Source organism: Manacus vitellinus, unplaced genomic scaffold (assembly GCF_001715985.3).
Source record: "Manacus vitellinus isolate BGI_N305 unplaced genomic scaffold, ASM171598v3 scaffold_16_pilon, whole genome shotgun sequence".
NCBI classification, from domain to species: domain Eukaryota; kingdom Metazoa; phylum Chordata; class Aves; order Passeriformes; family Pipridae; genus Manacus; species Manacus vitellinus.
Window position 1 is genome coordinate 8620052 of NW_021939189.1, and position 12242 is coordinate 8632293.

A 12242-nucleotide genomic window follows, 5' to 3' on the forward strand; every position below is an offset into this window, starting at 1 on the left:
TGTGTGTGATAAGAAAAATATTTCAATGCTAGCTTAAAAGTCTCAGAAGAGGAATAAGATGATTGAAATGGAAAGTGAGATTCTTAACTTTTCTACTATATTAATGTTTTTTTCATAATTATAAAAAGAGACTTTCAAGTAAACTTAAATATTCAGAGTACTAAGTTGATGATAACATCTGAGATTCCGTGCTGACTTCCTTTTTCCTCAGTGTTAATATGCTGGAGGTAAAACCCTGAAGGTGAGTTGCATATGGATGTTAAAACTTACAGACCATCCTGTGTAAGAGTTACATGACTATGCCCTAAAATAATTTGCAACAAAGCAATTTGGAAATGTGATAATTGATACAACTGACAGCAACAGGTGAGGGTGTCCCTGCTCCCTGCCCTTACACAACCAGAGGCAACTTTCCTACCCCAGAATAAAGATTGATCCCAGCCCACAGGTGGGAGCCTGTGTTGGGGCACCCCTCAAAGGAGCATGGAGATGCCTCGTGCATCCTGCCTGGGTTTACAGAAGGGAATTCCCCATTTCTCTCACCCTTCACACCAGCTTCCCCGGGGTCAAGGAGCAAAGGTGAACTTCATCACTGGAGAGACTGCCACCAGACTCTCACTGGTGGCAGTCACACCTTGTCACTTAACAGGGGCTGTGGTAAGAGGACACCAAGAAGGCCAACACCCTTCCTCCACCCCTAAAAGGCATCTCTTGCCATGGCATCCCCCTGCAGCAGCCGGTAAACAAAGCCACGTGCCACTTTTCTCAAGTGTAAAGGGCACCTGCTGTCTCCTGCTGGCCTACAAATCAATTTAACTCCATGGCCTAGTGCCAAATCACATCAATTAGAGGATATTACTGACGGAAGGAACTCAGGAGACCAGATAATGAACTCTGGTACAGTGCAAGGGGAACTTGTTAAATATTTGCTTGGTCCTCAAAGTGAAGAACCTGATGAGGCTGCTGGTTTTGTGCAGCAACAGCAGGATGAGTACAGGCTGTTGCTTTCCTAGGCTGTCCCATTGCTGCTCCCAAGGTCTGCCAGGTAGTTTTGCTGCTGTGGGACATGTGGGCATTTGATGCCATCCTGGGGAGCACCTGGTGCTGATCAGGAATGCAAACCTCATGGCCATGCAGAAGAGGAAAATGAATTTGAAGTTAAAATTAATAAAAAAAATGTGGCAGTGCAGATAAATCATTGCTAATGGGGCATGTGAACTGAAACAGTCTTCCAGTGTGCAACAATAATGGTCCCTTAAAGAATGATTCCTGAAGGATCACCCCCAAGTCAAGGACTACCTGGCCAGGAAAACAGTGGCTCATTGTTGTTTATCAAGGAAAAGCTATTTTCCCTTCAGGCTCTTGTAGAAACTCAGAACTGAACTAATAGGCAGATATTTATTTAATGTACTCTGCCTCGGTCATCAATTTATAGATGCTTTGTGCTGTCTTTTGACCTCAAAGGACAATTGTGAGTTGACACCTTCCCTCTTGGATTTAGAAATAACCCATGATATTCCTCTGAGCACAGCCTGGCTTTGCTCCTGGCAGCAGCAGGACACAGAAAGCATTTATCCAGGGGAGAAATTTCTCCACAGAAGCAACAGCCAGGGTGCACCTTGCAATATTTGATGTGCTGGAAATTGGATGTCTGAGGAGAGGGGTGCACCTATACAGAGAGACAGGAGCTGATGTTGGGGCAATATGTCATTAGTCATCAGTTTTGACCTTGATGCAAGACATTTTGCAGCCAAGAAGGACTGTGGTGTCAAGGGTTTCTGATCCCAGGAATACTTAGGGAAACTGTAAATCCATAGTGCTCTTCCCGAGCTCTGGGCAAGGTAAAGGCGAGTCCTGTACATAAGCAATGAGTTCCTCTCTCAAAGAGCCAACTGGGTGCAGCAACTGCTGCCAGCAAGTGAAAGTTGGGCTCGTTGCTTTGTGAGGCAGAAGGTCTGTGGTGCTGAGAGCCCACCTGCAAACCAAACACTGGCAGGATAGAGGCACCCAGCCACAGATCCCCCCAAGCTTGCTCCCATCCCAGAGTCCCCAGAGCCAGACTTCCACTCACAGCCCCAGCCCCGAGGGAGGAGGGTGGCTTTGCACCTGCTGTGGCCACTCTGTGCATCCTGGGGCCACCACCTGCAGTGTCTGGCCAAGCAGTGCTGCACTGTGCTGGGTATGGGTGGGAGCTGGTAAAGTCCTCCTGTGGCCCCAAGGTGACTGATCTGAGCTTGTCTAGCCTGGGGACATCTGGAGAAGTTCCAGGTTCCCAGAAAGTGCAGAATATCTGGAAAGGAGCTCATGCACAGCAGGTTTCAGAGGTGAGCTGGACAACATCCAAAACCTCACTCAGGACAGAGCTCAGAGCCATCTGCTGCCTTCTACATGGATGGGGGCCAAAATGCCAGGAGATGCTAAAAAAGGAGAGAAATTCTTTTGTGTGCCCAAGGCCAGTCTCTTTTCACCCCCAGGAGAAGGTAGTGGGCTTTGTTTGGGTGGGCACTGAGGAGGTGGGGAGCCCATAGCCATGCTGCCCTCACCCAATGCAGCAAGCCCGGAGCCACCAGCACTGCTGATTCTCATCCCTGCTGAGGTACACTGTGTCAAGGGGTCAATGAAGGGTATATCTGTGCTGCAATGGGCAGTGCTGGCCTTAAAATAGCATTGCTTTGGCCTAGGACCAGCAGCACTATAGCCACAGCAGCATCCACTGCCTGGGATGGAAGCAGATCCTCACCCAAGTTTTGGGAAGCACACAGGTGTTCTGGGCACCTCCCACTTGCTTCACCTCCCCTGGAGCAGGTGGAACCACTTTACACCCTTGTCCTTTAAATTGAGGGTCATGGAGCTCTCTTGTGATTTGAGGGGAGGGTCTTTATAAGGTAGAGGTAAAAGGTCAGGCTCTTGGAGCGAGAGGGTGCTTTGGCCTGGGTGCTCTCAGTTCAGTGTGCTGACTGGGTGCTTAGAAGAGTTTAACTCTGAAGTGCCAATTTCAGCTGGGTTGATCCTCTCTATGGAGAGCTTCACCTCTACTTCTAAAAGCTTCTGCTGCAGTTAGGTTTGAGCATGTCTCTCTGCTTCTAGAATTTATTAATTTTCCTTTGATTTAGATCTGTTTTTCTTAGTTTGCTTAAAATTTGGCTTCCAGCAAAAATGAAAAAGCAAAAATGAAAAAGCAAAAATGAAAAGCAAACGCAGAGCTCCTTTTCCTCTGCCTTGCCCCCAGGTTTGTGGGTTTGTGACCTGGGCATAGGAGAAGAAAATCCTCCTTGGATCTTCAGAAGCCTGGAGGAAAAATAAAACCTTTCTGCTGTGTCAGCCACCTGAGAAGCTTAACTCAGGGTCATGCAATGTTGTGTGGGAAGACAGACCCTGCGTTTCTGACCAGAGGAAATGGAAATATGTGTCTAAATGGAAACTACAGCTCTTATGCTGGCCTGGAGCATCCTTCTTGCTGGCTGGTGTTTCGTGCTCAACAGAGGTCAGCAGTTCTCATCAGCAACTTGCGCTGGAGTGCACAGTCCTGGGTGTAAGTAATGCTGGGATGTTGGATGAAAGGTCTGGGAGGGATGCAGGAGGTGCTTCTGGGTTGAACTGCCTTATCACGGGGGGGTTGTAAGGGCAATGAATCATGCTACCTGGCAATATTTCACCCTATTTTGTTATTTTGCTGGTAAGAAAACTAAGGGCAGCCACTGTTTGGTACTTTGAGATGCATTTTCTTGCAGATCAAAGCATCGTCTGGTCAGTGCGTAATGGAAAATCTGGGTATAATTTATAATAGTGCTGTTGGTATAATTAAGTGTCAGAAGAAAAGCATGGAATAAAACCCTAAAATGTATTTCAGTATTTAAGGGGACTAATGGCTTTTGGGTGTGAAATGCAGGCATTCTTCACCTAAAGTTGTTTTCTGCAGAGTTTCTTATTAGAAATAGATGCAATATCATGGAAAAAAAATAGTTTTGTTGAAAATGTTTGGGTCAGCAATATTCATAATTCTTTCATTAACCAGGCGGTAATAACTCAAAGTAAAACACTCTTTCAGTAGCTGTTCAGGGTCAAGGTAGTGATTTTGTGAAGAGGGACATAGACAGTAGGTGATATTCTTGTGGCTCTTGGCTTTGAGCAGTAAGGCAGGAGGCCATTTCTCAGACTTGATTGCTGCTTCTGTTCAGAATGCCCACACTGTTGCTGCTTAGTGAGAAAGAAAGAGATCATTTCTGAGATTTTAAAATTGATTGAAGGCTTTGGAAATACGTGAGGGACATGCTGAAGTACTGACACCATGCTGCTCCATACAAATCTGCTGTGAGCTGTTCCTTCTCATCTTCCCTCATTCCCAAGAACTTCTTCACCTCAACTCTTTCTCTCTTGCACAGGTATTTGGTTTTCCATGAAGTTTTAATTACAGACCTGTGCTTTCTAATGTTCACACTGTTTGCTCCATGTTATTTGCTCCATAGGCAGCTGAAACAGAGCTGGTTTAACACAGTTAATGAATGTCCAAGGGAAATGCTGCAGGAGCAGAAGACCCTGGTGGCAGCTGAGCATCCATTGGCTCAGCCTGTAGGATTGACACCTTTGGCAATGAATACAGAGGGATTGGTTGGGGGCTGCAAGGACAGGGAGGGTCTCTTGTCCCCCTCCTCACTGCACACTCGATCCGGGGCAGATGTGCTTGAGGGCTCAGGACCTGCTGCCAGCACCTCCACTGCCCTAAAAGAGCACTGGAGCTGTGGAGTCCTGGGACCCTGTTCCTGGGGGACTCTGGGGACTGGCAGGGTGCCCAGATCTGCTGCCTGCTCCCCCCTACCAGGCACTTCCTTTGATCTGCAGAGGCGAGACGGCTGCTGCTTCTTGAGAAATCCAATTAATCTTAAATATAAAATAAGTTTTGAAAAAACTTTACTTTCCTTATGGTTTCAGAACATTTAATGCAATTTTAATACATTTTTGATTGATTTTTGATTTTCCTCTGGGGGCTGCCTGGCCGAGTTCCAGTACAAAACATGGAGCTTTGTAACTAAGAAGTGTATCACTCAAAATTTCTCTATGTTTTGGATTGAATTGAACCCTGAGAATAAATAACCAGGAATTTTAAACTGTATTGCTTTAAAAATGTGTGTGCAAGCAGAGTTTTCCTCCTACTTAGCAAGTAGTGGCCAAAGGGTATTGACCATTTTTAATGAAAACAGTTCTAAAAAAATTAAAAATGCAAATGCAAAAATGTGGACTGTAATCAAGAATTCCCATTGCAACATTAAAACATGGTTAAAATTGGGAATTTAATTTCTGGTATTTAAATCAAATCACCTGAGATGTATAACCATGAGACAGCTGAAATAAGTGGTTTGAAGCCTGGTGAATCTGGGTTCAGATTCAGACAAGGTCAGAGACAGGGGAAGGGTAAGGAAGCAGAGAAGATGAATTTAAACTTTCCATCCTGCTTTTAGCAGAATTTTGGCACCAAGGGCATCTCAATCAAGTCATTGCAATGGTGCTGCTGTGCTGATGGTGGTGCTGAGCTGGGTGTGAACTGGGGAGCTGTGCGTGGCTATCACTCCATGCGTTGCCATGTTGAACTCAGAGATGCAAAACTGCAGGTCTGGCTGCTCCTTCGGGATGTTTGTGTACCCCAGCAGTAATGGCCAGTCCACATGGTGTCACTGCTGTCCTTGGGTCTCTTTGGGTGGGGAATCTCAAGGCCTTTTAGGCTCAGTTACACTGGGCGTTAGTGCTGGACTGCATGTGAGCTGCAGGTAGCCCAGGGGACCAAAATCAGTCTTGCTCCATGAAAGTTTAATTTGGGGCTGTCTTGAAAACTCCTTGCCTTCATTTCTCATACATTTCCAATTTTCTGGATCAACAGATTCTAAAGTGAACCAGTTAAACACCTGAGATCTGCTGTTCTTGCCACCCTCCCTGTGTGTGCCATGGAGGTTGCTGGAGTCTGAGCACAGAGTTTTCCCCATCTGAGTCCTGTACTGACTTCTGAGCTTTAGCAATGTGGGTTGAAGCTGCCTGCTGAGACCTGTAATGACCCAGCGAGCTGGGGACACCTTTGGACAGCACAGGCTGCAGCAGCATCACTCATGTGGTTCTAGGTCTAGCATCAGCCCCTGCTTATTTCAGAAAAAGATCTGTGCTCATAGTTCTGTAGGGTGTCTGCACAAATTCAGCTGCTGCTGGTCTCAGTTCAGGTCTGTTCGTATATTAGCCATAGTAGCTGCTCTGAAAACAGCAAACCACTCCAGCTCCTGCTTCTGACTAGGACACAGCTAAGGATTTATCAGTGGAATTTAGTCTTTGTGGCAAACTGGGTTCCAGGCACAAAGATCCTTCTGCCACAGGACTCGCTTCAGGGACAAGCAGATCTATAAAGCACCCAGCTTTCAGGCAACAGAGTCTTTTTGCAAGATGAAAGAATTAGCAATTTTTTCAACTTTTTTTCAACTTTTTCAAGAGGAGGAGTTCCCTGGGTGCTTTTTACCCTGCATATCCTGCACTCTGTGGCTTCTTCAAAGAGACCCCACAGATGCTCCATGCTCTTCATTTTCAGTTGCTAGCAGGAGGGATTCGGGTCTCAGTGGCCCCGTTTCTTTTGGTATGCAATTTGTTACTGATAATGAATTGCTGAAATTCAGATGCTGCAGTCCCCCACTGAGCTGAAGCTCAGCTCAGTGCTCTTCCTGACTGAGGGAGTAACCTGAAATAGCCTCTTTGGAGGGGTTGACCTGCAGAACCACAGGAACACCTGGAGATCCATCAGGTCTGTCCTGAGCTCCTGAGAGTCTGTAGTGGTGTAGCTACACACAGAACAGTTCTTCACTCTCACACTACAAGGAGGGCTGTCAGGAATGTATGTCCTTCTTGAAAATCACATTGTGTTGTGAATGTGTTTTAAGATGTCCTGGCAACTAGAAGAGAACCACAAGAGAGACAGCAAGGAGGTTTTCCATGTTGAAGCTGTTTATTACGTTAGATAAATACATTTGCAACAAGTTTGAGTTATTTCCTCTGAGTGCAATTGCTGGTAGTATGGCACAATGAGTAAAAAAGAACTAAACCTAGCAGAGGCACTTGTTGCATGCAGCTGAAATAACTACCAAGCCCAGTGATGCAGCCCCTGCTAAAACAGACCTTCCACTGGCTGTGAGTGCGGATTTGCCGGTGGGGTCGGCACTGGCTGGAGCTGCAGTGATGCACCTTGGGTGGGAGGGTCCTGACTCCCAGGGCAGGGAGGATAATACGTCTGCTTTAGGCATGATGTTTAGTATTGCTTTTGGTTAAAGAGTAGTGAGGTTGTGTGACTGGAACCAGTGGGGAAAGGCAGAAGTTAGAATGCGTTTACATTATCTCTATAAAAACAATCACATTGACTTTTACACTGTGATATATGTAGGGGTTGTTGAAGAACTTTTTTGTCAACTGAAGGATGGACTTGACAGGCTATGCCAGGAGGACAAGAGCATTTTTATTAGAAAATAGAGCTACACAGAGGGGTCCTTCCATTAGGATTTTCAGAAAAATCCATAAAATGGTTTACTCAGCTGGACAAAGAGAGAAAAAAGTGGCAAACATTCTTGCGGATAAAATTTGTCAATTTGCTTCCCCAGCATTTGTAACCCTTTGTTCTTACACAGACTTTGCTCCTGCAAGGACTGTGTGTTGCTGTCCCTGCCCTGCCAAGGACAGGCAGATGACTGACCCTGCTCTCTGTAGTTGAACAGCCTGCTCAGGGGCTTAAACTTAAGCACCTGCGTAAGTCCTTAGCTGAACAGGAGCTTATCAGTGACATGTGACAGTGCCAAAGGGTTCTGCATGCAGATAAACACTGAGTGGAGTATTGGCACTGGGAGGTGTGAGGACAAGCTCTGTCCTTGCTCTGCTTCAGCTGTGTGTGCAGGCAGGTGACTGGCAAACTGAAAGTTTCCTAGATTGGAAATTAGGTTGTTTTGGTTTTTTTGTAAGTAGCCCCGCTAGTATCAAAGTGGGATACAAGACTTAATGACAAAAAATGGCTTCTAAACTTCTGGGAACAGAAGTGTTGCTCTTTGAGGTGGAGCATCCATTCCTATGGTACACATGGACCCGCTCACGAATAAGAGAGAACAGTGTGTTTGCTGCAAGTATGATGAACATTAACATTCACACCTGGAAAAGTCCTCTGTTACTGCTGATTAACTGGCTAGCAGAAACTGAGGCTAAATAACAGCCTGGTGAGCAGTCCGCAGTGGGTAATGGAAGCAGTGGAGGACTCTTGCTAGAGGACATCAGAATTAAAGCCAATCTGCAAATCTTCTGCCTCCTGAACGGGATCTCCTACAACAGAGATCAGCAAAAATTGTGCAGTTCAAAAGATCTATGCAAAACTCTTCATGTGCCTTATAGCCTGCTATTTTGGGATCTCTTTAATCACAGTGCTGAGCACCTCACATCCTCAGAAATCAGTGGGATACGTAGCAAAGCCAGGTGCTATTTGTCATGGCTCAAAATCCTGCAATCAAAATGAGAGAGTAAATGGGGGTCTGGACAAATCCTTTGCCTGGGGAGAACTTCCCATGCTATATACTACGATCCAGACCTTCCCTATTAGTTTCATCAGGAAGAATTGTAAATAAGAACCTTAATTCACATGTCTCTATCTAAGGCTCTCCAAGTACTTTCTGGTACCGAGATAGACAAAACGATGGGAGACAAGATAATATTGTGCACTGAGGCACACAAAGTGACTTGTGTGATCATCAAACAAATCTGTCAGAGCTAGAACAGTAACTTACAAAGTCTATGTCCCAGTTCCTTGCCACAATTCCTTCCTTCCTCTTATGGCAAGAACTAGAGGTCAGGTAGGATGGTAAGGAAGAGGAGAAATAGTGAAATGCCCTTCTTGCAGTTTTGTGCTTTCAAATCTTGTGTATGTTCATGATGCTTGCTGTGGTTGCAGTACCTGCCTTGTATTGCATCCTTTCAATCCCATGAGTTGAACATGTAGTCACTAAAAAAAGGCAGCTGTGAGGAAACTTTAGAATTTGAGGAACAGAGGACATGGGAATCTTGCAGTCCCCACTCCTCAAAGGTAAATAATAAATTTCCAGAGCTCCTATGTTCACTTATGACTTCTTGCATAATGGCTGTCTTAATGAAAGGAGAGAAGGAAATGTACCTTACAAATTTGTGGGAAAAATCTTCCATTGAAGTTGCTGAATCTCTCAGAGGTAGAATGCATATTATTGTGTGTTACTGCAAATGTTAAGCTGAGGAGTCTGAATGACAAAGCCAGGAGCAATGTCTCTGCTTATTGTCCTGGTCTTTCTAGTCCTGTCTCATCCCACTGAAATACACCTGAAACAAAAGATGGATGAAGTTGCACGTGGAATCACTCTTTGAAAATCACAGCAAGTTCTATGGGGTTGACACCAGCAGTGTCCAAGCTCTGCTCCATGGACTTCTCATGGCTACCGACCTCATAGTCAGTGGTTTGACTAATCCATGGACCCATGGCAGAGGATATGCCTAGTTTTTGTATGAGTAGGATAGAGCAAGGTGGTGCTACAGGGTCAACATTAATCCAGTACCCCCTTATTCTGAGTGCTTCTGCATCCTGATCACTGGAAATATGGCTGCAGTGGGGTAGGGAGTCTGTGCAGAACCAAGTGAGTCAAGAGTAAGTCTACTCATATAACCCTACTTAACCAGGGGTCCTTCAGCACTTCTGCTTAGAGATGCTCTGGCACACAAAACAGTAAAATCCGGGCCTTTTCTGAAATGCTACTATAGTAACTGAGGGAAATATTTGAAGCAATCTATTTCCAGGAAAGACAGGATATTCTTGTTGCTTGTTCATGGTATTGATGGTTACCCAGGATTTGTGGGTGATACTGAGGATAGGACAAACTGTGCTAGACCAACAGTTATATTAGTAAAAGTCTGGAGAATCTTGTGCTACTTGAGTTACAATGATAACTGTAAAATAAGGGTTGCTGCATAGTAGTAAACTGTGCTGTCAGAATGGCTTGCTGATATCTTGACCTATTGAGCAAAAATCATTTACACTGTGTGCTCTTAGAGATATTGCTGTTGTCCTGCATATCTGAAAATGGTCGTTTGTGTGTGAGCCTTCCCAGTGGGAAAAGGCCTCCTGGACAACAGCATTTTATGGCTCTGTGTGGTAAAGTCCTTTCAGTCATCTAGATGCTGCTCCTCCCATGTGGACGTTGGGATGGCACTGTAAGGGTCCATGATGACTTTTGCACAGCGAATGATCATCACAATCAGGAAGAGGCAGAGGAAAACAAAACATGCTAATGTCAGTCCCTTGTCCACGTCAACGTACACAGGCTCTGGGGTTGGTCCCTCCATTGCTCATGCCGCTCTTCATCTGGGTTTATATTTACTCCTAACATCATCAACCACCTGCAAAACAAACATGCTGTCAGGCACGAGTGATTGCTGCTCCTGGGTATGGGGAAACTTGGGGGTAGAACTGGAAACAGAAAACATCTGTGATATATTGTTGCAGGGAAATAAACCCACTGGAAATGTCACAGCTTAGGTAACTGAGAGCTATGAGCAGAAGAAACCTCATCTCTATGTTAATTTAGCCCACAAATACTTCTTGCTAAAATATTAGACACTAGAATGAGATGTTAACAAAGGAAAGAGAAGCAGTAATGAATGAAAACTATCCACTTGAAATATCATCTCTTAAAAGAGGCACAGACACTGTTCTTGTCTCAGCATTTCCTAATCATAAAAATATTTCCATTCCTCTACTAGTGTGAAAGATCAGACAAATGGCACAGCAGACTGTTTCTATCCCAATTTTCCTCTCTGTCCAAACATTCTCTGTCTCTTACTGGCACAAAGCAAAGTGAAAATTATGCGTACTTATTTTCCATAATCTTTTAATTTCCAGTACTCATAGGTTCTCCAGGCAGTAGAAGATTTCTTTTTTTTTTTTAGGAGCAATATCATTTTTAAGTGGGTATTTTATCACCCAGAGAGATACAGGTGATTGTGTGATTAGAACAAGGATTATCTTATCCAATGCAGATTTCTGCATAGCTGAAGGTTTCTTCTGGCCTCCTTGTGTGAATCCATAACCAAAATGGCCTCAGCAGTGGTTGAGACCTTTCTACCTCTGCAAGTTTTCTTCTGCATAGTTCATCAGCTGGTAACACAAATTGCTTTGTGTGATGATGCTGAAGGAGAGGAACTGACCTGACTTAGGGAATTGAGTCACTGCCCAGGGATGGGGGAAACTTTTTCTGACATTCACCTTTGGCCACGATGGGGGGTAGAAGTGTTGAGGGTTAAGATGAAGATCAGGAATAGGGAATGCCTACTTAAAGCAAACAAAACAACAAAATCATTCATATCAAATGCAATACTCAATCTGAAAACTAGTTCCTGCTTCATTTGGAGTTGATAGATGGGAATGAGAAGATATTGAGCCATGGGGAGGATTGGGTGAAACTTGGATATCAAATGGCCCAACTGCTCTCTATCACTGCTCTTATGCAGTGAGGAAATTCCAGGTACAGGTTTTATCTGCACAGCCAAGTTTGCCTGGTTATGTTTCCAGTGAGCTGATGCTGCTGGCAGGGCTATTGCAGTAGTGGTTCACATCTGGCTGGAGCATTGTGTTCCTGCAGCATCATGCTGTGCCAGCTGCCAGTGGGTGTTCCAGTGATTCCTGAACTCCTGTGCCCTGCAAATCTTCCTCAGGGTGAACTGGAGACCTTTTGGAACAAAAATTCACAGTTCCTTCCCCGTCTCATAATTTACTTCTTTTCAAGTTGTTTTCCAGCCTCACAACCTCTTGGATCCCACAAGGCAAGTATAAATCAGCTGGGCTCTCAAGTCTATTTTAAGCACAAGGATGTCAGATTTTTTTAATTTCCCGAAAACACAGAAATTACTGCGACAGCCAGTCCTGCAGCAGGGAGATGAAAGAAGCTGATGACACAAAGTGAATGAAACCAAGCAGACATCCCATCATCTCATGGATTTACCAGTCACATCCTTAGGAGCTCATGAAGAAATCACTGAGGAGTGGGGTCAGGCCTGTAATGCTCACCTGGCTGATCAGAGGTCTAATATTCCCAGAAGACTCTGCTACTGCTCTATTTCACCAGCCAAGAGATCTTACATTGCAGTTTATAACTTCATGTGATGAAAAAAGGGTTCGTCAGCAAGGCTGAGTATTAAGTATGAATACTTTAAGAACACAAAATTAT

General features: G+C 44.8%; 1 protein-coding gene across 1 annotated transcript in view; it reads right to left on the bottom strand.

Annotated features, from left to right (window-relative positions):
• Positions 1 to 7038: 7038 nt before the first annotated feature.
• The window catches only part of CTXND1 (cortexin domain containing 1), a 34656-nt gene continuing 29452 nt past the window's right edge, over positions 7039 to 12242 (bottom strand). Inside the window, exon 3 of the mRNA XM_025894837.1 lies at positions 7039 to 10416. Coding sequence (XP_025750622.1) covers positions 10183 to 10362 — 180 coding nt within the window. The 5' untranslated portion in view covers positions 10363 to 10416 and the 3' untranslated portion in view covers positions 7039 to 10182. The remainder of the gene's footprint in view (positions 10417 to 12242) is intronic.